Below are 27,417 nucleotides of genomic sequence, written 5' to 3'. Positions count from 1 at the left end.
TATATGATAACTCTGTTTTTTATGTATGCATTTCCTATAAACCTACAACTCCTCTCATTTAAAAAGACCCAAAACAACTAAGTGTTGACATGAATATAGAACAGGTAGAATTCCTGTACACCACTAGTGGGAGTGTAAACTGGCACGACGACTTTGAAAAACTATTTGGCAGCTCAGTATTAACTATGCATGCTTTATGACTTAGCAATTCCACTCCCAGGCACACACCTTATGGGAATACATACGGATGTTCACCAAAAGACATGTATGAAAATATTCACAGCAATGCTATTTATAATAGCCTCAAACTGCCTACAACCCAAATATCCATTTATAATAGTTGACCTGGCTAACAAATGGCCAATCTCTTTACTATACTAACAGTGGAAAATCTGTGTTAGATTAGAAATTAATCCTGAAAAGACCAGTAAGTTATTTGCATGCTTCTTAGAAATGCACATAAATACTTTAAAAAATTACTATTAACAGCATTTGGATATAAAAGAACTCTAATTGAATATTAAATAGGCGATTTCATTTTCAAGAGAACTAGATGTGGGTCTGCCATTTTAAACCTTAAACAGATGGTCCAAAAACTTTTCAAGCAGTTTTAATTTAAACACCTAGTTTTAAAAAGGAAAAAATATGATAGCAAGAAACAGCTTAATTTTTTCAATAACAAGTTATCCTTTGAAATTTGTCTTTGTTAGAACATAAATTAATTTCATACACCAACACAAACCAAAAAGTAGGCTTTGAAGTGAAATTAATCTGGGTCTGAGTCTCAGCTTTATAATTTACTAGGTAACTAACTTTGGAGGAAGTTATTTAGTTTCCTCATTTACTTAATGGGGTAGAAATATCTATTTCTTGGCATTGAGTAAGGATTAAATGAGGAAATCTAAATAAAGCACTGAGCATAGTGTATAGAATATAATAACACTCAAATATACTTATTTCTGATGTGTTTTATTCATCTGTTTATTCAGCAAACATTTACTAAGTGTCACTTTGGGCCAAGTCATGTTCTAGGCTCTGGTTTTTATTAAGGCTGATAGTTGAGAGCCTTATGACCTGTTTTTGACAATCTAAAATAGAAGAATGATAAAAACCTAAACAATCAGAAAAGACCTCAAAAATCATTTAACTCAAACACTCTCACTTCTGGGTAGTATTGGGGGAGGCCCCTTTGTGGTGAGTCTAGACACTTGCAGGGGAAGAAGAGGTAGGGTGCCTTTCAAGCTGTAGGTGGCCAGCTGGCCCTGCATTCTCTCCCCTCACTGAGAATCAGGCATATGATGAGTGATGAGGAGCTCACCAGAGGGGATGTGCAGTAGGATAGTAATAGAAGGCAGTTTAAAAAAAAAAAAAAAGATTTAATCCAATCCCTTCATTTACCAGAGAGGAAACCAAAACCCCAAAAGACTAATTCTAATTCTTGGTCTAATGCTTTGTGTTCCTGAAAGCTGCCTTTGCCTGAGTCCCTGGAAAACCTGACTTGTTTATAAAGAAAACCCTGTTGTCAGAATGCGCTGATTAAGATAAATCGATAAAAACAAAAGAATTTTTACTCATTTCCCAGCTTTTAAGGACTCAGTCAACAGTTTAATAATGAAGATGTCTAAAATAACAACCAATCGTGCAACTGGTTTCAAGAAAGGTGAAACAGTCACTAATACCAAGAGCTCTTCAGTGTTTTGCAGAGACACTCAGAGCCACCAGGATCGTCATCCATAGACTAGGTACCAGCAAGGACTCCTAAAACAGAAACTTCTCAGTATGTACATATGTACCTGTCATTTTATAATGACCGCTGGGAGATTAATGGGGAGATCTATTTTGGAAAGGAGCAAATTTCAAGCATCCATTGTCTTTTAAAAATAAATCAGGATGGATAGATTGCCACAATAAAAATTGTTTTTAAAATGAGGGTCTGAATGGAGAAATTTTCTTTTCATGTGACCCTATTTTGACAGCAGGGGCTAAAGTCTATATTTTGATACTCAAAAAAACCTTTATCAAATCTTCATGGCAAGTAGTGACATTTTGACTCAAATTAAAGATTCCATAGCTAGGAAAGTGAAAACAAAAACACCTGAATTTCACTAGTTGCTTTTTCAGCCCATTATGGTTGAACTGAAGACTTGCAATAACAATATAAAAGTCAAGCAACAAAAAGCCACTGGCAGAAAGGCAGACATACCACCAGCCTTGAGGCCAGATCCATGTGTCCCAGTTTTTCCAGGAGGTTATAGATGAGCTCTGTCTGGAACAGGGCTTCAGAGATGGGCGCAGTGTGGGTCTCATTTCCAAGATAATCAATCAAATCAAAGGCCCTCTGAAGAGTCACCTTACCTAGGCTAAAAGGTAGAAAAACAGAAAAAGTAAATATGTAGAGAGAGAGAGGAACGCCCTGCATGTTGAGGGAGAAACATTACTGCTAATGAGTTTTGAAGATCGTAAATTTAAGCTCTGATTGGTATTCTCTAAAGTGAGACTAGATTTTATTTTCTTTGATTAGGTTCATGTGGCCCAAGGTTAAAAACATATTTCAGGAGAAATATGAACTTAAACTTAGTTCCAGTTTTTATTCCATAAACTATAAATTGCTACTGCCTCAGAGAGGTTGTTACAATGTCTTGGTTAAGAAAAGACAGAGTGATAATTTTATTTATCAATTACTTACTGTTTACTAGGGATGAGGGGGTGAGTGATTCAGAAAAAAATTTTTTTAATTTATAGGTTGTTTAGGAATTTGTCAAACTTGTTAAGGCAAGAGCCACTGTGAATTTTTGATGAGCACATTTAAAAAATTAACCACTTGTAGAGATTATAACAGTGATGGCTGAGATGATATAAGAGAGTAACTTCATAAAACATGAACCAAAATGGGAAGGTCAAGAGAGTTCAGAAGGAATGCTTAAGTATTCCTTGTGTCTTTAGGTCCCCTAAAAATCTAAACTGGTAAACTTCTTCTTCAGAGGGTATCTACTTGAGGTCACTGCCATTCTTGACTTTGAGGTTCTGTATTAAAGCACAGGGTGGTTGGGAAAGCAAGTAGTACACAGGAAAGGGAGCACCAGCCATCAGAGATGTCCCTCAAACAGAGGGTAAGCACTACGTGCCACACCTAAACCAAGTGTTGCCTGAAACAATTTCTCTCATGAAATAAGATGAAATTCCTGTATCAATTTATTCAGCAAACTATGTATATTGTTTGGTGGTATCTACAGTATTGAAATACTACTTAAAATTTGTTTTATGTTATTTAGCTGCTTGTTTGTAGTTGATGTTTCTAAATAGAAACATCTCCCCAAATGAGTTATACCTAATACATTACATGATGGTTCTTTTGAACTGTTTCTCTGAAATGTCCTTTTATCAATAACACTTGTTAAAAAAAACCCAAATACCCAAAGCAAGCATACACTACCCTGCAAGTTCAAAGATGTTGTTGATGAGGTTGGCTCGGTCTTTATCACTCAGAACAAAAGGATTTATTTTCAGCTGTCTGATTAGTGCTTCCCAGTCCTCATCCGCATAGTGTACAATGTAATAGCCATTCATGTTTGTATTGACTTTGACCCACTGCACTTCTTCTGTAAGATTGATGACACCTAGTACAGACAAAAATATAAGAGCATGGAAAAGGATAGAAGGGAGGAAGAAAGAGAAGGAACATAATGCAAAAAAAGAAAAACTGAATGGATGCTTTGTCTCAAAGTTAATATAGTATGTTTTTATATTTAATTATTTTACTAAGAAATTAAATATCTGCAGTTATTTTCATGTTAACAAATATCACACTCTCATTCAATAATGATTTATTTACTGTGCATTATTGGCTCTAAGCTAGGCGCTGAGATCAAATGCTGAACAAGATATGTCTCTGCTCCCATGGATCTCACACAGTCTAATGTAACCAGATAAATACAATATCATATAAGTGCTACGGATGATGAAGGAAAATATGGCATATTATGGATGCATATATAAGTGTCTCACCCCATAAGGGGATGTTAGGAAAGGCTTCTTGGGAGAAATAATATCTAAGTTGAAATCCAAGGTATATAGGTGTTAGCCAGGTAAAGAGGGTGGAGTAGGGGCCCTAAGTGTTCAAGGCCCTGGTGGAACGTATATATGGTTTCCCAGTATTATACTCAAGTTCATTACTGTGGGAGAAGGGGGGGGGGTGGGGAGGAAAAAGACAAAAGGTATAGGATGGGCAAAAGGAAAAGACAGTGGGAGAACTATATAAAATATGTTCCATCTCAGCCTTTGTCTTTTGTTCTGTTAGCAAAGGAAGAACAAACAAAGCCATTCAGAAAAGATGTATAAGTTAAAGCTAGCAAAATAAACATTAGGGCAGGCTTAAACCTCACAAAGTACAAATGAAAAATAAGTCAAAATACCACAGAAAAGTGATAGGCATTTTTTGGGCCCCTACTATTACAGATATAAACACTGACAGAATTGTTAGAAATGGAATGACTTCAACTAAACCAGGGGTTCTTAACAAGGAGTCTGTGAGCTTGAATTGAAATTTAAAAAACATTATTCTTGTGAGGACGTGTTGGTACAAGTGTGATATATTTATTAAATAATACACAGCATAGTGTGGATTTAATAAGGGGTTTGTGGCACAGAAAAGGTTAAGAACTCCTGAAGTGAACTAATATACAAATGATAAGGAGCTAAATGACTACCAAATAAATGAATGAATTTTAAAAATCTTTGAAATTACTAATTAAGAAATGGATGTGGATTTTCTAAGTAACTTGAGTTGACCATTTATTAGAATATAAGTTCTATGAGTCTACTATTTTGTTCACTTATTCCTCAGCCTGTAGAACAATAAACCTTGAAAATAGTTCAAAAAATATTTGTTGAATTAAGGAATGAATGAACAAATAATAACTATGTCATGGTAAACAGCTTCAAATAAAATCTAAATGAGGTTTGTAGATGTTTATGAAATTTTTTCCATTTTAAAGTAATGAATATTAACTTTTAAAATTAAAGAGAAAGAAGAGTACAGATATAATCTAAATTCAGACAATGATAGCATTTCAGGTGTCTTTCCTGCCAACTGTTTCCCGATACATTTTGTAATTGTAATATTTTAGATAGTGGCTCCATATGCATTTATTTTTATCCTGTCTTTTCACTTATCAGACTTTTTCTATTTTCCACCATCTGATTCATAAACAGTGTTGAAATAGCTGCATAATAGCCCATTTCAAAATTTACCAAAATTTAACCAATCTCCTATTTTGGAATATTTAGGTTATTTAAAATTTTTCACTATTATAATTCTGTAATGAAGTTTTTGCACATAAAATGCTTTAGAAACATATTTTAAACCCAAAGATTATATATTAGTCAACACAAGAAGCCCTGGTATTTATCAAAAAGCATGAATAAATTCAAATTTATAGAATTTTCTTAATATCTTAGTTGTTCCTACTGATACAGCAGAGTATGTTTAAGATGGAAAAGGCTTATATTCTTATGTCTTAGCATCAGCTAATCAGTGTTTTTCATTAAAAAATTCCAAACTAAAAACAAAAAAGAAAAAGGAAACAAACAAACAAAAATTCCATACAAATTTCTTTTGTGACTATTGTTAATGTAACAATAGATAGGAAAGATCGATTAGATTAAATACGGTGTATTCCTTTTCCCAGAGCAGGATATAGTTTTAAGGAATACTCATAATGACAACAGTAGCTGGTCCAGGTTGGAGCCATTTTTAACAAATCCTTGACTGATAAAATTAGCTTTATCATTAATTAATCTGAAAATATCAACACTATCCAGATAGAGCGCTTTTATCAAGAACGAACTTCGGAAGAAGGGCTACAAGACCCCAAATCTCCCTTGCTTAAAAAAAGACACAAGGAATGAAAAGTATGGCAATTGTTTCACTGGATCGATGAGGGAATATTTTGAAATACAGAGTATTCTGGCTGATAAGCCACTTGCCATGTTGTAAACCGAGCCAATTCCAGATGGTAGAGAAGGGGAATGCAGCGGGGAGTGTACTTGAAATGATTACTGGCATCCAGATGACAGAATATAAAGTAGTGCAGCCAAAAAACATAAAGAGAAAGGAGTTATCATTCAAAGAATTAACACGTTAGTTTCTTTTCAGGTCTTCTGTATGATCCAGAATGGAGGACCTGAAACCACAGGTATCCGAAAATAATGGCTTTGCATACAAGAGAGGTAACTACATCCCACAGCTGAAATGTGGATGAGGCTAATCTGGTGTTTTAAATTTATTGTAATCATTAACAGATTATCAGTTCCATTTTCAGTCCATTGAATAGTAAAAAAAATTGAGCAACTCCAATCTGTCAATGAGTTATGAAACCAATTATTGTTTTAAAAAGAAACATTAAAGCACAGAAAAAAAAACAACACAAAAACATGTTTTTACTACAGAATTATAAAATTTCCGGTCTACTCTGCTCCAGAAGGATAGCAGGATACCTTCAGCTGAATTACTTCCTCTCTTTTTCAAAAGCATTCCTTTCTCTAATACCCCTTTCTTTCTTCTTTATTTTATTAGGAGGGAAATAAGGCAAGAGCAGAAAATAGCACATGATAAATAATTTAATTGAATGTCCTTCCTTATTCTCCAATTGTCTTTCACTCCAATGACATGTCCTTTGCTTTCAGAGGAATATTTTCTGGCACAGAGATATCCATTCAGAAATGTGCAGGTTTCAAGTTAGATTTAATACAAAAAATTCCTATATTGAAAAAGCAGGGATCTGAGTAAGATTTGGATAAGAAGAAGAGGGAGAAAGGGAAAGAAGAAGACTTTTAATTATAATTTCCTCAATATATAGGCTGGAAAAATGTACCCCTCAGCCCTTCTTATATACGAATATTAATTATTCAAATTTCATGTATGTGGGTATATAAACTGCAAAACTGTCTCACACCAACTGGATATTGTTTTAAGGAATACTCATAATGACAAGAGTAGCCGGTCCAGAGTAACTTCAAATACTTCCAACAGCAACTCAATTCAGAATCTACCTGGAGTTGGGCCAGACTCCACAGGTCAAGGGCAATCCTCTGCAAGATGGCCCTTCAGACACCAGCCTCAAGCTTGGGGGCCCAGGCCATGAGCACTTTTGACCAACTGGCTACAAATTCAGGGGTTTCCACCAACCCCCTAGGTTCAGTAATTTTGCCAGAATGACTCAACGAACTCAGTAAAGCACTAAACGTATAATTATAGTTTTATTATACTGAAAAGGATACAAAGAAGCAGCCAAAAGTACAGATGCACAGGGCGAGATCTGGGAGGGTCTCAACCGCAAACTTCCATGCTCCCGTGTCCTCCATGGAAGTCAGAATGTTACTCTCCCGGCACATCAATGTATATTGTCAATCATGGAAGCCTAACCCTTTGAGAGTTTATATGGGGTTTCTTCAAGTGAGTTCCAGTGGTTGAACTCAATCTCTAGTCCTCCCTCCTGGAGGTTGGAGAGATTGGGCTGATGTGGTATGGCTCAAAGCCCTAACTCTCCCTCCTCACTTGGTTGTTTTTTCTAGTGTGGTCAGTCCCTCTACTCTAAGACTATCAGGGTGGCTGGCCCACCTAGTAATCTTGCTGGCATATGAACTATCAGGTGGGATCCTGGACCACTAGGAATAGCAAAAGACCTTTCTATCATAGGAAACTCCAAAAATTTAGAGGTTATCCCTCCAGGGGCTAAGACAAAGACCAGACTTCTTTTTGGAAGCCAAATTCCTTACTATGCATGGGGAACAGTGACAAAGATATTGACCAACTATAACTCCTGTGTATGACTGAACTAATGAACTAACTTGGCAAACCTAGAATTCGAACACATGAGAATATACTACAGGTTTAACAAGCCACCAAGATAATAAATACACTGTACTAAAGTCAAATAGCATAAAATAAACCTGAAGCCATCCTCAGCTTCATTTCTTTTGAGAATAGAAAAAATGAAAATACAATTAAAATAAAAGTGATTCCCCTTGGAACATTAGGAACCAAGAGGACCCAATATCTTCAGGGTCAAACATTTTTTGGGAGGGTAGAACATTTTCAATGTGGACTTGAAAAAAATGAACTGACAGGAATTAAAACAGCTACTGTGGCAAAGGTAATGAAACAACTGAGAAGAGGCCCAGTTCCAGCTCTGAACTGAACCAATTATATGATACTACATTTTTCATTTTCCCCTTTACTAAGAATCTTTTGAATCTAGGGAACAGAAAACAATTTCTTAAGGCTTTAAATAGTCTTTTTCTAGAACTTTTTATAGTGAGGTTTAAAAGTCAATCACTTTGGGAAGCAGACATGGCCCAGTGGTTAGGGTGTCCGCCTACCACATGGGAGGTCCACAGTTCAAACCCCGGGCTTCCATGACCCATGTGGAGCTGGCCCACATGCAGCGCTGATGCGCACAAGGAATGCAGTGCCACACAGGGGTGTCCCGGGCATAGGGGAGCCCCATGCACAAGGAGTGCGCCCCATAAGGAGAGCTGCCCAGAGGGAAAGAAAGTGCAGCCTGCCCGGGAATGGCGCCACATACACTGAGAGTTGACACAAGATGACGCAACAAAAAAGAAACTCAGATTCCTTGTGCCCTTGATAAGGATAGAAGCGGTCACAGAGGAACACACAGCGAATGGACAGAGAGAGCAGACAATTGGGGGGGGGGGCCAGGGGAGAGAAATTTTTTTAAAAAATCTTAAAAAAAGATAAAAGATAGCTGGAAAGCAGATTTGGCTCACCTGATAGAGCGTCTGCCTACCACATGGGAGGTCCAGGGTTCAAACCCCAGGCCTCCTTGATCCGTGTGGAGCTGGCCCACGTGCAATGCTGATGCGCACAAGGAGTGCTGTGCCACACAGGGGTGTCCCCTGTGTAGAGGGGCCCCTTGCGCAAGGAGTGCGCCCTGTAAGGAGAGCTGCCCTGAGCGAAAAAAGTGCAGCCTGCCCAGGCATGGTGCCACACATACGGAGAGCTGACGCAGCAGAATGACACAACAAAAAAGAGACACAGTTTCCCAGTGCTGCTGACAAGAATACAAGTGGACACAGAACACACAGTGAATGAACATAGAGAGCAGACAACTGGTGGGGGTGGGGGGAAGGGGAGAGAAATAAATAAATCTTTAAAAATAACTAAATAAAGATAGCTAACACAGCACATAAAACTTAGGTGCCAGGCACTGTTCTAGGCATGTTATATAAATTATTTCATTTAATCCTTACAATACCCTATAAAGTATAGCTACTACCTCCCTTCCTTAGGTGAAGGAATGAGGCTCAGAGAGGTACTTAACTAGCCTATATCACACAGTTGATAAACTGGCGGAACCAAGAATTGAATTAAGGGGAAAGGATGTAGCTCAGTGGCTGAGCACCTGCTTCCCATGTACGAGGTCCTGGGTTAACCCCCTGGTACCTCCTTAAAAAAAAAATTGAATTAGGCAACCTATCTCCAAAGCCCACTCCCTTAAACATTAAGCTACACTCCCCACTCAAAAATATAGGCTTGAATTCTATATACAAATTCAAATGATAAAATGTTTCCTTTTCCATAAATCTCTAAAGTACCACTAACAGTTTCAACAGAACCCGAGCCTTTTATTCTTTCAGGATGTAGATTAAGAGGATGTGTAGTGTGGTATTTAACAGATGGTCAGAATATACATTTCAGTTGCTTTTTATAGACTTCTTGTGGGTCAGCAGATAAAAACTTTACATTTTATTATCCCCCTCCTCCTAGCTAGCATAATTTCTTGCCTCATTTTCTTATTACCAAAGAACATATACTATGTCTTCAGGACATTTGATAGTTATTACTATATACATCGTGGTCATAAATCTCAACTTTTATCATGCATAAGAATCACCTAAAGTGCTTTTTAAAATGCAGTTGCCCCAGCCTAACCCTAAAAGGTAGTCAGTAGAGCGTATTTTAAGAAATTGTTCTATTTCCCATTCTCACTTTATAACATAAAATACATATCTAGGATATAAGAATTCAGCATTTATTATTTTCTACCAGGGTTGCCAGCACATTCCCTCCAACATTTTATACTTTATTTCACATGACTAAAGAAAGACTAATTTTGTGCATGATACACAGAATTGATCACACTTTAGTCACATCTTGTATATCTGTACCACCTTAGAAAGTGTGCATACTACAAAGCATAATCTCCTTTTTGTCCCTTGGGCAAATGTTTTTTTCCCAATATATTGTTTCCAATTTCTTATCTGAAAAGTGTTATAGTCAATACCTGATTTCTTATCCAGTAATGATAACAATGGGTATTTTGAATAATTTCTCCCATCAGTGATATAAGACAGTGGAATATTCCACACGTAGCTGTAAAAAGAAAATATTGGAAGAGTATTACTTTTTCCTGTATTCTGACAGTTACAAATAATTTGTAGTCTTTTTTTGAGGGAGGGGGTACAATTTTTAAGCTATTACCAGAAAGGGTTAATCTTATTACATTTCATAAGAACCTATGATTACAAAACATTAAAAATACTTCAACCTGAGGGTGCAAAAGAGACCTTGTGGAGAGAAAGAGGGCACACACCTTGCATCTGAAGGCTGAATTTCAGGTTTTATATTTAAAAAGAATCTCTCTTGTTGTACATAAAGTTCCTTTCCTTTTCTCTGAACAGTCACTAAAGGAAATCCTTTTTGCAGGGTCCAGGTTTTCATCATTTTCTTTACATCTAGTGTTTTGTTTGTGACCTGTAAAAGAAGAATAAATTATTTTTGCTTATAGATAAAAATTAATTTAAAGACTTTAATTTGTCTCTATCCTTCCCCTCTTTTCTAGGGTATTCTATGAAGAGAACATTTAGTGCTAATATAAAACAAATGCATGAATGCTCTGAGTTAAGTCTACATTTCTAATCTAGGTAAACAAGTAACTGCTAAAAGGAAAGTAACCTGGACCAGAACTTAGTGATAACTAAAAATAGTGAGAGAAATACTATTAAGGATTGAACTGTATATCCCCCCAAAATATGCTGAAGTGCTACCTCCCAGGACCTCAGAATGGGACCTTATTTAGAAAAAGGGCTGCTACAAACAGATTTAGGCAAGTTAAGATGAGGTTGTATTGTGGTAGGGTGAGCCCTTCATTCAATATGACTTGGGGTCCTTATAAGAAGAGAAATTTGGACACAGAAAGGCAGAGGGAAGAACACCATGTAATGTCTGAGGCCGAGAATCTCATGGATTTCTGGAAAGCCACTACCAGCAGCCAAGAAGAAAAGCATGGAAGGGATTCTTCCCTATGGATATAAAGGAAGCACGGCCCTGCCGCCACCTTGATTTTGGACTTCCAGCCTCCGGAACCATAAAATAAATTTCTGTAGTTTTAAGCCAACCAGTTTGCAGCTCTAAGAAACTAAGACAATGAGCCATCTCCCACCTCTTCTCAGTCCTCTGGCAATACCAAGGCAGGTGTCAAAATACCTGGAGACGAGAAATTGAAAGTACATTCATCCTCCTTGTTTACAGGAGGTGAGGCCCTGAGAAAATAAATAACTTCCCTGAGTCTGATGATGCCTATACTGGGCCCTAAGCCCCCTGACCTCGACACGATATGTAAGGAATATAAACCCCTGCCAATTATAGTCCCAGCCTGCCTGTATCCCAATTCCAAATCCTCAGGAAGAATTTGCAAAGCTCCAGGGGGCACCATTCACAGAGACCATGGCAAGTCTATGGTTCCTAGTTTCATAGTCTGAATGAGGCTCAGGGACCACTCCTGGAGATAAATAGCACATTTCAGAGAAGGTGGTAATGATTTAGGCAGTTATCTCAAAAGGTGTGTCTGAGTAAAAAGTTGTGGTAAAAAAAAATAGGGTGTGTCTACTAAAGTGATCTCAGTTAAGTCACTAAACTTCTTGGAGATACAGTTCTCTCATCTCATTTTGGCAGTTTAAAAATATGTCCCAAAATTCTGTGACACTCTTTGACACTCCTCCCGCGGAGGCCACTGCCCTTCCCCTTGTATCTCAGCTTTGGAAAAGCATGACAATGGAATATGGTGCAAATGTCATTATGCCCATGTTTCTGGGCCCATGTCTCAAAAAGCTGGAGCTTTTCACTTTATATTTTTGTGACGTTCGCTCTTGGGACCGAGCTACCATGCTATGAGAAAATACAAGCAGCCCCTGGAGAAGTCACGTGGACAGAAAGTTAGTCAAGTAGACAAAAGCCAAGGGAGTGAGCCATCCTAGCACTTCATCCTAGGCAGGCTATCTCAGCTTCTCCTTCATGGAGCAGAGATAAGCCTTCCCCATGGAGCCCTTTTCAAATTGTAAACCCATGAGCTAAGCAAATGCCTGTTGTTTTTAGCCACTAAGTTTTTTTTTTACAAATCAATTTTATTGATACATATTAATAAAGCATACTATTAATCAAAAGTGTTCAACCAATGCTATTTGGTATAATCACGTAGTTGTGCATTTATCACTTCAATCATGATTACAGCATTTTCATTATTTCAATAATAGTAATAATAATAAACAAGAAAACAGACAACAAAATTCCTCACATCTCATTCTCTCTGTTTCCCCTGCTGTACACAGCTGCTATTTCTGGCTATACTTGCACAATTATTTACTTATTTATTAAGCAGTTTTATTGAGATACATTCATATACTATATGATATATCTAAAGTGTATAATCAATGGCTTTTAGTATAATCACAATGTTGTACATTCATCATCACAAAAAAATTTAGAATTACTTCATTACTCCAAAAAGGAAAACTCCACAGTTCTTAGCATACCTTCCCTAGCCCTACATAACCACTAATCAAATTCCATCTTTATAATTTTTTTCATTTTATTGTAATTTTTTGAAGATACGTAGATCACAAAAAAATGTTACATAAAAAAATATAAGAGGTTCCCATATCCCACACATCCCACCCTCCCCCATTCCTCCCACATCAACAACCTCTTTCATCATTGAGGCACATCCATTACATTTGGTGAATACATCTTGGAGCACTGCTGCACCGCAAGGATTATAGTTCACATTGTAGGTTACACTCTCCCCCAGTATATTCAGTGGGTTATGGCAGGATATATAATGTCCAGCATCTGTCCCTGCAATATCATGTAGGACAACTCCAAGTCCCGAAAATGCCCCCACATCACATCTCTTCTTCCCTCTCCCTGCCCTCAGCAACTACCATGGCCACTTTCTCCACATCAATTGATTTATATTTATAAACGGAATCATACAATATGTTACACAATATATTTAGTTCATTGTAAAGCAATCATATACTATTTTCCGTTTTGTGTCTGGCTTGCCTCACTCAACATAATGTCCTCCAGGTTCATCCATGTTGTTACATACTTTATGACTTCATTTCTTCTTATAGCTTCATAACATTCCATCGTGTGAATAAACCAGTTTGTTTACCCATTCATTGGTTGATGGACACCTAGGATGTTTCCAACTTTGGGCAATTGTGAATAACACCGCTCTGGACACACATGTGCAGATATCTATTCATGTCACTGCTCTCAGTTCTTCTGGGTATATGCCTAGTAGTGGTATTGCAGGGTTACGTCACAAGTCTATATTCGACATCTTTAGGAACTGCCAAACAGTCCTCCATGGTGACTGTACCATTCTACATTCCCACCAACAGTGAATAAGTGTTCCTATCTCTCCACATCCTCTCCAACATTTGTAGTTCTCTTTTTAGTAGTGGCCATTCTGATAGGTATGAAATATCATCTCATTGTAGTTTTGATTTGCATTTCCCTAGTCATTAATGATAGTGAACATTTTTTCATGTGTTTTTTTTTGCCATTTGTATTTTTTCTTTGGATAAATGTCTATTCAAGTCTTTTGCCCATTTTTTTAATCGGGTTGTTTGTCTTTTTACTGTTGAGCTGTAACATCTCTTTATGTATCATGGCTATTAAACCCTTATTGGACATGTGATTTCCAAATATTTCCTCCCATTGAGTAAGATGTCCTTTTACACTTTTGACAAAGTCCTGTGAGGTGCAAAAGTGTTTAATTTTGAGGAGGTCCCATTTATCTATTTTTTCTTTGTTGCTCATGCTTTGGGTGTAAGGTCCAAGAAACCACCACCGACTCTCCTGCCACTTTGCTGAACTCATTTATTAGTTCAAGTAGCTTTATCGTAGATATTTCAGAATTTTCTAAATATAGGATCATGCCATCTACAAATAGTTTTACTTCCTCTTTTCTTATTTGGATGCCTTTAGTTTTTTTTTTTTTTCCTTGTTTAACTGCTCTAGCTAGAACTTCTAATACAATGCTGAATAATAGTGGTGGCAGTAGACATCCTTGTCTTGGTCCCAATCTTCAGGGAAAGCTTTCAACCTTTTCTCATTGAGTATGATGCTGGCTGTGAGTTTTTCATATATGCCTTTTATCTTATTGAGGAATTTTCCTTCTATTCCTAATTTTGAAGTGTTTTGATGAAGAAAGGATTTCTTTTTTTGTCAAAGGATTTTGTCAAATGCCTTTTCTTTGTCGATTGAGATGACCAGGTGGTTTTACTCTTTCAATTTGTTAACGTGGTGCATTACGTTGATTACTTTTCTTATGCTGAACCAGCCCTGACTACCAGGAATAAATCCCACTTGGTCCTTATGTATAAGCCTTTTGATGAACAGTTGGATTCAATCTCCAAGTATTCTGTTGAGAATTTTTGCATCTATGTTCACTAGAGAGACTGATAATTTTCTTTTCTTACAGTGTGTTTATCTGGCTTTGGTATTACGGTGATATTGGCTTCATAAAATACGTTGGGTAATTTTCCCTCTTCAATTTTTTGGAAGAGTTTAAAACAGGACTGGTGTTAATTCTTTTAGAACTGCTTGGTAGAATTAATCTGTGAAGTCATCTAGTCCTGTACTTTTCTTTATTGGGAGATTACTGACAGAGCCAATCTCTTTAAATGTGACTGGTTTGTTAGGTTCTTCTATTTCTTGTAGCATCAGTGTAGGTTGTGCATTTCCAGGAATATGCCATTTCATCTAAGTTGTCCAGTTTCTTACAATAACTTTTATGATCCTTTTTTAAAAAAAAATATTTTGTAACCCCCCTGTTGTCTGCTGTGTCCATTCACTGTGTGTTCTTCTGCATCCACATGTATTGTCACGCAGCACTGGAAAAATGTCTCTTTATTGTTGTGTCATCTTGCTGCGTAAGCTCTCTGTGTATGCAGCGCGACTCCTGGGCGGGCTGCGCTTTTTTTCACGCAGGGTGGCTTTCCTGGCAGAGTGCACTCCTTGCATGTGGGGCTCCCCTACATGGGGGTGCCCCTGTGTGGCAGAGTTCCTTGTGCACAGCAACACTGCACGTGGGCCAGCTTACCACACAGGTCAGGAGGCCCTGGGGATCAAACCCTGGACCCTCCATATGGTGAGTGGATGCTCTATCAGTTGAGCCATTTCTGCTTCCCTTATGATCCTTTTTATTTCTGTATGGTCAGTCATAACTTCCCCCCTTTCATTTCTGATTTTATTTATTTGCATCTTCTTTCTTTTTTTCTTTGTTAGTCTAGTTAGTGGCCTGTCAATTTTATTGATCTTTTCAAACTACCAGCTCTGTTTTGTCAATTTTCTCTATTGTTTTTTTGTTCTTAATTTTATTTATTTTGGCTCCAATTTTTATTATTTCTTTCCTTTTGCTTGCTTTGGGATTGGTTTGCTGTTCTTTTTTTTAGTTTCTCTAGTTGTTCAGTTAATCTTTTGGGTTTAGTTTTTTCTTCTTTTTTTTCTAATATAGATGTTTAGGGCTATGAATTTCCCTCTCAAGACAGTCTTCACTGTATCCCATAAAATTTGATAAGTTGTGTTCTTGTTTTCATTAATCTCAATATATTTACTGATTTCACTTGCAATTTCTTTTTTGACTCACTGATTATTTAAGAGTTTGTTTAGCCTACATATCTGTGAATTTACCTTTTTCCTATATATTATTGATCTCCAGTTTCATTCCATTATGATCTGAGAGGGTGTTTTGTATAATTTCAATCTTTTTATATTTATTGAGACCTGCATTGTATACTAACATGTGGTCTATCCTAGAGAAAGATCTATGGGCATTTGAGAAGAATGCATAACCTGCTGAATTTGGATGCAGTGTTCTGTATATCTTTGTGAGGTCTAACTTGTTCATCATATTGTTCAAGTTCTCTGTTTCCTTGTTCATCTTCTGTCTAGTTGTTCTATCTAATGATGTGAGTGGTGTGTTGAAGTCTCCAAAGATTATTTTAGAGATGTCTATTTGTCCCGTCAGTTTTGCCAGAGTTTGTCTCATGTATTTTGGGGCACCTGCTTAGGTGCATAGATACTTATGACTGTTTTATCACCCTGGTGGATTGTCCCTTTTATTAATATATGGTCTTCTGTATCTCTTACAACGACATACATTTAAAGTCTGTTTTGTCTGATATTAGTATAGCAGCCCCTGCTCTTTTTTGGTTACTATTTGCATGGAGTATCTTTTTCCAACCTTTCACCTTCAGCCAGCTTGTATCCATGGATCTAAGATGAGTTTCTTGTAAGCAGTAGAAGGATGGCTCATGTTTTTTAATTCATTCTTTTGGCCTATATCATTTGATTGGGGAGTTTAATCATTCACATTCAGAGATATTACTGTAAATGCTTATTTACATCCACCATTTTATTCTTTGGTTTTCATATGCCATATCATATTTTCATTTGTCTTTTACTCTTTTGGCTAGCCCTTCTGCTATCCTTTCTTTTATATTCTCTCCCAAGCCTCTCTCTCCTGTCTTTTTCTTTCGGGCTCTAAGGCTTCCTTTAATATTTCCTGCAAAGGTGGACTCTTTTTTACCAACTCACTTAGTTTCTTTTTGTTTGTGAATATTTTATATTTACCTTCATATTTGAAGGACAGTTTTGCTGAATAAAGAATATTCGGCTGGCAGTTTTTCTTTTTCAGTACCTTAATTGTATCAAACCACTGTTTTCTTGCCTCCATTGTTTCTGATGAAAAATGCATGCTAAGTCTTACTGGGCGTCTCTTGTATGTGATGGCTTGCTTCTCCCTTGCTGCTCTTAGAATTTTCTCTTTATCTCTGACTTTTGACATTCTAAGCAGTATGTGTCTTGGAGTAGGTCTATTTGGATTTATTCTGATTTAGATATGGTGCACTTTTTTGGACATGTAAATTCATTCCTTCTGTGGGAGTTGGGGAATTTTCAGCTATCACTTGCTCAAATACTCTTTTAGCCATATTGTCTTTCAACTCATTAATTTGATTTTGGAAATTTGTACACATATTGCTAATTAATTTTCTCAAACCCCGTATCTCTTTTGGGGCTTTGATATATTCCTTTCCTTGGGCCATGTCTTCCATTTTCTTAGAATGGCTTGTAAATTTTGCTGATGTCTAGGCACCTGATTAGGATGTAGTTTACTCAGATGCTCAATTTCTTTCTCTTTTATAAGGATTTAGTGGTGGAAGGCTGTATTACCACTGCTCTCTGATTCTTGGCTCAATGTAGGTTGTTAGGATTGTCCCTGTTAGTTGCTCAAAATTGGGCTCTGGACCCAGTAATGGCTTACAGACCTGCTTTCTAGGGCATGGGGAGGGAGGCTAAAAAGGCCAGAAAAAGCCTCTTATTTTTAATTTTCTCATGTGCACTTCTTGGTCTCCCAGCAGATGGCACTCTTTGGCAGCCCTCTCAGTTCAATGCCTGGTTAGACTGTGTTTGATTTTTGCCATCATGATTCCCCGCCTTTGTCCCTCTCTTTTCTGGACAGTGCCCAGCCTTCGCATGGTATCCTAAACTGTAGAAGATCTTTTTCCAGACCATTTCAGCCTGTCCTCAGATATTTTTCTGGAGGAAAAAAAAGAGTCCTATGTCTTTCTACTCCATCATCTTCCCAGAAGTTCTAGCAACACAGTTTTGGAGTAGGCTGTCATGCAGCAATAGATAACCAGGTACATTCATTTTCAGCCTTTCTCATGAAAGTATTATGGCAATCTATGATTTTTTTTCCATTTAATTGAAATATATCACTCATACATAAAAATACGTAAACAATAAATGTAGGGAAGCAGACTTGGCCCAGCGGTTAGGGCATCCGTCTACCACATGGGAGGTCTGTGGTTCAAAACCCCGGGCCTCCTTGACCTGTGTGGAGCTGGCCCATGCGCAGTGCTAATGTGTGCAAGGAGTGCCGTGCCATGCAGGGGTGTCCCCTGCACAGGGAGCCCCACGCACAAGGAGTGCGCCCTGTAAGGAGAGCTGCCCAGTGCGAAAGAAAGTTCAGCCTGCCCAGGAATGGTGCCACACACATGGAGAATTGACGCAGTAAGATGACGCAAAAAAAAAGAGACACAGATTACCGTGCCACTGACAACAACACAGAAGTGGACAAAGAAGAACTCACAGCAAAATGGACACAGAGAACAGACAACTGGGGGGGAGGAGGAAGAAATAAATCTTAAAAGAAAAAAACAATAAATGTTTAATAGTTGTGAACTTACAGAACAAACATATATAACATCTCACCCTACCACCAATAACTTGCATTGTTTTAAACCTTTTTAACTAATGATTAAAGAATATTGTCAAAATGTTACTACTAAACAAAGTATTTTGCCCCCAACCAATCCAAATATTATCTTTATATCATTTATATATGAACATACATAAACAAGTGTATAGTAAAAGTTGTGAACTTAGAAAGCAAACATGCATAACATCATACAGGGGTTCCATACATGAAGTCAGGTTTAATTTTATTACTCCAGGGTAAATAGGCAGCGAAGTCATGGTTCTCCCAGCCAAGCCAGGAACTGAACTTTGTTTAGGAGAAAGGAGATGTGTGCTAAAGGCAGAAACCAAAGGAGCCAGGATGGAGGAGGGGAGGCCTAAAGGGGGAACCTAGGAGAGAATGCTCTTCTTTATCAAGTCTCAGGGTTAAAAGTAACCCTGTGAGGTTATCTGAGACCCTTCCTTCTTACAGATATATGAAGAATATTGATTTTAATGTAAAGGTTCTATGAGGAAACAAACATCAGTGTCTAACATTAAGCTTAAGTTATTCTGTGTTCTCTGTCAGGAAATTGTAAACAAAGTTCTTCAGGTTTCCAGTTGGCACATATCCCTGGGTTATGTTGTCAGATAAACTAGGGAAGTAAAGCAGAAAGTCTAAAGGGGAAACAAATTAGGAGTGTTGGCTGCAGAGGAGCAGCCAAACAAAGAGATAGCCTGAAGACTGGAGCAGGGGGCTGGGGTAGAGGGAAGGCAAATGCACCAGGCACCTGCACATACCAGTGTATCCATGGCCACAACAACTCTGGCCAAGAGAGTGTTTCCAAAAGTCTCAATTCAGTGCTCTATTCAGATATATTGAATACTAAGCTCCATCTCCCTCTCTCTCAAAAGTATTTATCTTTGGTACCACAGACTCAGGTACATATTCAGTGAAAATACAAATAAAATAATTTCTCTTTTCTTACTCTAAGAGCTAGGTAAAATAACCAGGTTGCTTACCTCATTAAAACTATCCCACAGATCATCACTTTGAATGGATGCATAACTATGATTATGCAGGTAAAGAATAACAGCATGTTGAAACACATCTTCACTAAGATAAGTTTTCAGCATCAACAAGAGAGAAGCTCCCTATTTAAAAAAAAAAAAGGTAAAAAAGGAAGGAGTAAATATAATACAAAAGGTTATAGAAATAAGAATCTAAAATTCAAACTTTACTAATTATAAACCTTAATTTTCGTATGTAGAACCTTGTTATACGACAGTATTATTTAGTCTCATACAACCAGATATGGACTGTGTGTTTACATTACCTCAAAATTATTTTAAAGGACTTGAAAAAGAATTAATGAAACAGACTCCTACATGCACTAATTCTACCATGAGCCATTTTGTGTGGTCTTTCAGTATACTCAGTGTTTCAGTGTTACTTAACTATGCCTTAGAAAACTGTTTATAAATATATTTCTAATAGAAAAGTATATACCAAATTTTCTGTGGCAGTCTCATGCACATTCTCAATGCTTAAAGGTACCAAATGAATTCATCAGCACACTGCTAGAGACACAATACATTAGCAGAGCTCTCAAAAGTCTCTCTGCTAGGTAGTATATTCATTTCAATTTTAGTACATCATGTCACTGAAGTAACCAGGTTCTCTCTTCTTCCTGCAGTCACTTCAAATATGTTTCTTAATAATAATGTATAGGGCAGCAAGCATACAGTGATACTGAAGAATGTGACATGTAACTATTAAGTCTATACTCTATATTCACTCATTCCCAATCTTGAAACTGCCTCCACTGTGAAGCCTTCCCTGCTTTAAAATACATATTTCTCTATCTTCAATGGCACTTTATATCACTTCTTGCATCTGTTACAGATGCAGTATATTTATTTTTCTTTTCTAGATTGTATGGTAGTTGAGGGAAAAATTGAAAAGCTTAATTCCAGCAACTGAACAATGTCTACCATACATTAAGCACTCAATTTTTAAATAAATCTCACTTCTGATTAAAATGCAAAAATGTTAAGTCATCAAGATCAGCAGATACACATAACTGAATTTAATACCTGTTACTCTCTTATTTATATATCACGTTTTAGAGATACTTTTTCTATAAACTAGTATATAAATTGAAGTCCTCACTCTTGTTCCCAACAATTCCTGTTCTCTCCTACATTACCAATTTTCCCTGTCTCCTGTAACACTCCCATTAGCAAACAAAATAATGTAAAATTTCTCATTTTTAACCAATACAAGATGCCCTACCTCACTTTAACTCGATGCCTCCTAAAATTATTACCCTATTTATTGCCCCCCCTTTGTGGTAAAACTCCTCAAAAGAGTTTGTCTGCATTTGCTATCTTCCTTTGCTTTCCTTTCATTTCTCTTGAGCCTACTTTCAACCATCACTCTACTGAAAACGCTCTTATCAAGGTTACTGATGACTGTCATGGTATCAAACCAATGTCAATTCTCAGGCTCATCTAATCAATCTATGAGTAGCATTTGAAAGATTGATTACCCCCTCCTCCTTGAAAGGCGTTCTTTACTTGGCCTCAGGATACTATTTTTGATTCTGTCCCATCCCTCTCAGCCTCTTTTGCTAGCTCTTCCTTATCTTCTCAACAACTAAATTTTGGTATGCACTCCCTGGCATTTGATCTTCAGACATCTTCCGCATTTACATTTCCTTTCTAGTTGACATCATCAATTCCTAGGGTTTAAATGACTCTCAAATTTATATATCAAGCCAGACTTCTTCCCTGAATTCTAGACTCAAATTCCAGACTGTCTGCTTGGTATCTCTACTTGGATATCTAATGTGCATCTCCAACTTTGAAAAACTGAGCTTTTTATTTTCTTTCTACCCCAAATTTACTCCTCCTGCAGTCTTCTCCATTTAAGCAAATGGCAACTCCATTTTTCCAGTTTAGGCAAAAATGTTGACATCATCCTTGAATCCTCTTGCACATTTCACATCTAATCCATCAGCAAATTTGTTGAATCAATATTTAAACTATATTCCAAATCCAACTATAACTCAGCACCTTCACCACTACCACCCTAGCCTAGGCCACCATAATCTCTCCTTTGGTCTATTACAACAGCCTCCTAACAAGTCATCCTGACTCCAATTGCTTTGTAGGCTAGAGTGAGTTTATAAAAACAAGTCCTTCCAAAATATTTCCCTGTTCAAATGGCTTTTCATTTCACTTAGAATAAAATCATGGTCTTTACCATGGCCTATAAGACCCTATAATGATCTGGCCTCTATAAATCTTCTGATTTCATCTGCTACTGTCTCCTGTGTTTACTCCACTCAACATATAGCCTGTGCATAAATTCAAAATTATCTAATTCTGTATCCAAGTGTGCCTAGTCTTTAGAAATCCAAATAAGTAATACAGGCCCTACAGGCTTTGAATGTTCAGAAAGGATGTAAGACAATGTGTATTCAAAGTTGCATCCAGATGGAATGTGGGGGGGATTTTACTTCAGGCTCAACTGAAATGCAGGGGATATGCTAATTCAAACTCACCTGAAATGTGTAGGGTACTTTATTTTTTTTAAAGATTTATTTATTTTTTATTTATTTCTCTCCCTCCCCCACCCCCAGTTGTCTGCTCTCTGTGTCCATTCGCTGTGTGTTCTTCTGTGACTGCTTCTATCCTTATCAGCGGCACAAGGAATCTGTGTCTCGTTTTTGTTGCATGATCTTGTTGTGTCAGGTCTCCGTGTGTGCGACGCCATTCTTGGGCAGGCTGCACTTTCTTTCGTGCCGGGTGGCTGTCCTTACTGGGCGCACACCTTGTGCGTGGGGCTCCCCTATGCGGGGACACCCCCGTGTGGCACAGCACTCCTTGCGTGCATCAGCACTGCACATGGACCAGCTCCACACGGGTCAAGCACGGACCTCCCATGTGGTAGGCAGACACCCTATCCTTCGGGCTAAGTCTGCTTGGTGGGTACTTTAATTCAAAACCTGTCTGGTACTCAGACAAACACTTAACTAACAAGGAAAGTTGTTTTCTTTCATAAAAACACCAATTAACTTCCCACCCTTATATCTTTTCTGTATAAAAGGGAACTCAAAATTAAATTTGGGACTTGGTTTTTATTAGGACAGGAGTCCACTGAGTCCAGCTGGTGGAAATAAATCAACTTCCTTCTCAGAGTTCTTGTGTCCTGGCCTTCGATACTGCGTATACCCGACTTCTCTACTACACACACTGGCTCTTTGCTGGTATTGGAAGAGAAGACAAGCAATCTCCCGTCTCAATCAGTGTTGGGGTCCCCTAAGACCAAACCCAAATTTGATGATTCACTAGGAGGACTCATTGGACTCAGCATATAGTCATACTCAAGGAAACCAGAAACAAGTTTCCAAGAGTTCATTCCAGTGGAGTCACAGAGGATACACTTAATCCCTCCAACAATGAGCTTAGAAATGCCATCTACCAGGTAAGTTCATTAGAGACTCAGCACTCAGGTATCTTATTGGAGGCTAGTCATATAAGTAGCTTCTACCCAGACTAAAATTCCAGATTTCCCAAAAGAAAACATGTATTCAGCATAAATCACATGGTTTGTACAATAGTATAGGTACACCGAAACACTCTTATCAGGTAATGGTGATAATGCTTCCAAATTCAAGTTCCCAGTTACCATCCAAAGGCCAACCTTGCAAACAGGACTTTGAAGGATAGTTGTCTCAGGACTGCTTATTCACTCATTTCTGCACACGAGCCCTATAAATTGGTTCTTGCCTTTGCCTGGAACATTCTACCCCCAGAAACCCACATTTCATCCCCTCATATCCTTCAGGTAGTTGTTCAAATGGCACTTTATAGTGATCTTACCCAACCATCTTATATATAACAACATTTCCTTTGTCACTATCATTTCCCTCATGCTTTATGAGTACTTATCACTGAACACAATACTATTTGTTTAATGTCTGTATCTATCTCCAGTCCCTGAAATGGAAGCTCTACTGTAGAAGGGCCATAGTCCCTCATTTCCTTATTTATCCCTAGCACCTAGAGCAATGCCTGGTGCATGGTTGGTGCTGTAAGATTTGCTAAGTGAATAAATTCTCACAAGACAACCTACATCAGAATTAGCTTGATGATAATAAAGATCAAACAGAACATGTCTGACAAACACATTTACCTCTTGGAATTTACTTCTTCTTACACCCAATATTGGTAAATTACCCAGTGCCCTACTTTTCTCATCAATATGTGGGCTATTTCCCAAATTCCCAATTCTAAAGTAAGTAGTTACATATTAAAAGGGTTTAAGTATGCTGTGGAGGGCACATTATCAGAAGACACTAAGTTCTGGGTTTAAAGAGTGGAGGCTGAATGAAGACAAAGCTCTATAATAACAAATCTTGAAATAACTAAGTTCTCTAATAAGAACTTTTTAGTTTTAAAATCACAAGTTTTAAATTTTTATTTATTGACTATAGCTAATTGAATCCCTGTTTCCTTGTGTTTTTTGACAGTACTATAATTCAGGCTTGAAACACTACAACTACTTGTTTTAAACTTTTGCCGTTTTATGCCTAGACTTCAACAGCAATTTCTTGGCATTAGGTCTCTCCCCACTTAAATATATTTTATAAACTGAAACCAACTTAATTTTTAAATAGAAGCTTAATCAAGGCATTCCTCTATTTAAGTCTAAAGCTTTCCATTGCCTACTTGGTTGTTTGAAGCTGTCTGTACCCCAGAAAAATATGTTCTTAAATTAATCCATTCCTGTGGGTGGATCTTTTAAATAGGATCTTTTGATGATGTTACTTCAGTTAAGGTGTGACCCACCTCAGTCCAGATGGGTTTTAATCCTATTACTGGAGTCTGTATAAGCAGAACAAAATTCAGACTGAGAGAGAAATCCACAGCAGGCAAGAAGCTGAACATCAACAGAACCCAGAAGAGTCAGGTGAGTTCAGGAGAAGCTAAAATCAGCAACACCTGGGAGAGAACAGAGCCACCAGGAGATGCTGCCACTTGCCTTGCTATGTGACAAGCTATGGACTAAGAATCTTTGGCAGCCAGCCCCAGAGTTACAGTCTTTAGTAAGAAAGCATCACCTTGATGACAGCTTGATTTGGATTTTTTTGCCAGCCTCATATTGTGAGCAGATATATTCCCATTGTTTAACCTGACCCACTTCATGGTATTTGCTTGAGCAGCCTAGGAAGCTAAAACACTTACAGAAAAAAATGTCCAGATTCCTTACGGCATTTAGGATCTTCGACCACTGGACTCCAACCTACCTGTCCCAACTTCTCCTCTGCTCCACATGCAGCTTCCACTGCAGTCAAATTTTTACTCCCTAACCAAACATTCCTTACCTAATAGTGTTCCTGACCTTTTCTTTGCAGACCTCATCCCATTCCTGTCCTACCCTACTCTTCCCATTCCTTATTACCTTTATTCTTATTCTTTAAAACTCATTTCAAAACTTATTTTTCTCCAAAACATTTCCTTCATTATCCCAGGCAGAAATATTCTGTACCCCTCATTTAGCACACATTACCTCTCTTATTGTCCTAATAAGTACCCACCACCTAAATTATGAGCTTCTTGATGTCGTGGACTATATCCCATACTTTTTGTGTATTTCTTCTCCGCCCAGCACAGGAATTCAGTTTATTAATCAATTAATCTGATAACCAGAGTAAGAAGGTAAGTAAGTAAAAAGATGCATCCTAATCCACCCCCCTCCCCACCACCACACAAATACAAATGACATAGAAATCCTTATTCTGATTTCTGACCTCTGATGACCCTAACTGGGTTCCTAGTTTCATCTGTGTTTCTTATGCTGCAATCTAATCTTCAATTCTTAAAAATATCTTTTTGCTTACTTATTTTGGCAGCCCTGACTATGGAACATATACCAGTTCTGAGTAACATAGCCAAAGATTTGCTAGGGGCCTTCCCTGGACATATTCTACTTATAGATTTGGAGAATAAACCAACTTTAAAAAATATAATGCTATAAGATCTGTCTGGAATGCTAGTCATAGAATTCGAAAGAGAGGTGTAGAAAGAAAGAAAAACTCACAAGAAGTTAAGACCAAGATTTAAATAGAAGTAAACATCTTAGACTTTTTAATGCACAACAGTACCTTAAAATAGGAAAGAGAATCAAACATTTCTTCAATCTGCTCTGAAGACTGAACAGATGATGATATTGGATGAGATGAATTCAAGGAATCTTTCTTCATTGCTTTAAATCGAGCATCTAAGAAATCTTCATACTAACAAAAAATGAAACAAATTAAGGTATCATGAACAGTATCAAAGGAAAAGATAATTACAGTAACTATATGGATGAGACGAATTGCTTTGTAAGGTCATTGTGAAAAATAATCGATTTCACTAATCTTCAGAATATAAGCTTTTGAAAATACAGGGTGTTCCTTATATTTAAAAATAAAATTTTAATTTGTCCACATGAAAAGCAGCATTACTTAAGCAACAGCGTAAGGATAAATTAAGAACCTATTACTCTTGCCGCCATCCTGGAACCTGTGGAGGCCTGCTGGGAACAGGACTTCTACAATAGCAAAAATGCCTGGAAGGCTGCGTCCAAAGCCTTTTGCTGGCCTAAGCGAGGGCTCTGGAACCAGAGGGAGCACATACCCTTCTTAAAATTGAAGGTGTTTATGACCAAGATGGAAAGGAATTCTGTTTGGGCAAGAGAAGTGCTTATGTGTACAAAGCAAAAAACAACAGTGACTCCTAGCAGCAAATCAAACAAATCCAGGGTAGTCTGGGGAAAGGTAGCGTGGCATGGTTTGTGCTAAATTTCGAAGCAACCTTCTAGCTAAGGCCATTGGACACCAAATCCACGTGATGAAAAGTAAATAAATAAAACTGGATTTAAAAAAAAAAGAGCCTTCTACTGAAGTAACCAAATGCCAAATCTAGATATTCAAGATGAATATTCTAAAAAGCTGAGTAAATAAATATAAATATAAACATACAAATTTATATATATATAGGGTTTTTTTTTGGTTTTTTTTTGAAGTACTGGGGATGGGGATTGAACCTTAGACCTTTTATGTGGGAAGCCAGCACTCAACCATTGAGCCACATTGGCTCCTCTGAGTTGGTTTTTTTGCTTGTTTGCTTATTTGTTTTTTTGTTTCTAAGAGGTCCCAGGGATCAAACTTAGGACCTCTCAGGTGGGAAGCAGGCCCTGAATCACTTGAGTTACACCCACTCTCCGGAGCATATGTTTTAAAAAATAAAATTTAAAATTTAAAAACAAAAACTAATTCTTAAGCTGGTTTCTCAGTTCAAATATTGACTAGCTTTTCTACTAAGATAATACATTTTTTTAAAAACTGAGGTTCATTTTAAATAAAATATAACTCTTAATCAGAAAGAATTCTTTAAGAACTCAGCAGTGAAATGTTCCTAAAGTATATATGAAAAGTTTCAAAAAATTCTGGGCACCACCAAGTGGTGAAACTATATATCTCATTTCTTAATAGAATATAACAGATTCAGAATGCCTTGCTTTGTATTTCAGCTAAAAATTAGTTTTTCGTATCACTTGAAATTTTAGAGCAAGGTGCATACAAAAATTTCAGAGTGAAAGTTCTACGAATTCTTCTGTGTTGATGCAACCTTGGCTCACAGCTGCAGGAAGTTTGATAGAAAGTTACAAATTTTGAGGGTTGAAAGGGATCTTTCAACTTCCCACCTATTGCTTAAATTATTTTGGCATCTATCATATGGTGGCCTAGTGTATCCGAATATCTCTAAGAACAGGAACTACACCTCTAGAAAATCAAATAACATATAAA

At 37.4% G+C, this 27,417-nt stretch overlaps 1 protein-coding gene across 4 annotated transcripts in view; it reads right to left on the bottom strand.

Annotated features, from left to right (window-relative positions):
- The window catches only part of LNPEP (leucyl and cystinyl aminopeptidase), a 124,725-nt gene that overhangs the window by 26,390 nt on the left and 70,918 nt on the right, over positions 1-27,417 (bottom strand). For all 4 annotated transcript variants that reach the window (XR_009180639.2, XR_009180638.2, XM_004455952.5 and 1 more), the window contains exons 8-13: positions 25,729-25,860; positions 19,577-19,708; positions 10,614-10,774; positions 10,305-10,393; positions 3,434-3,617; positions 2,204-2,360 (exon numbers count right to left, since the gene is read on the bottom strand). Coding sequence is in view for 2 of the 4 variants with exons in the window: in XM_004455952.5 (XP_004456009.1) it covers positions 2,204-2,360; positions 3,434-3,617; positions 10,305-10,393; positions 10,614-10,774; positions 19,577-19,708; positions 25,729-25,860 (855 nt within the window). In the remaining 2 variants the exon portion in view is untranslated. The remainder of the gene's footprint in view (positions 1-2,203; positions 2,361-3,433; positions 3,618-10,304; positions 10,394-10,613; positions 10,775-19,576; positions 19,709-25,728; positions 25,861-27,417) is intronic.

Source organism: Dasypus novemcinctus, chromosome 2 (assembly GCF_030445035.2).
Source record: "Dasypus novemcinctus isolate mDasNov1 chromosome 2, mDasNov1.1.hap2, whole genome shotgun sequence".
NCBI classification, from domain to species: domain Eukaryota; kingdom Metazoa; phylum Chordata; class Mammalia; order Cingulata; family Dasypodidae; genus Dasypus; species Dasypus novemcinctus.
This window is presented reverse-complemented; position numbering and strand designations above follow the sequence as displayed.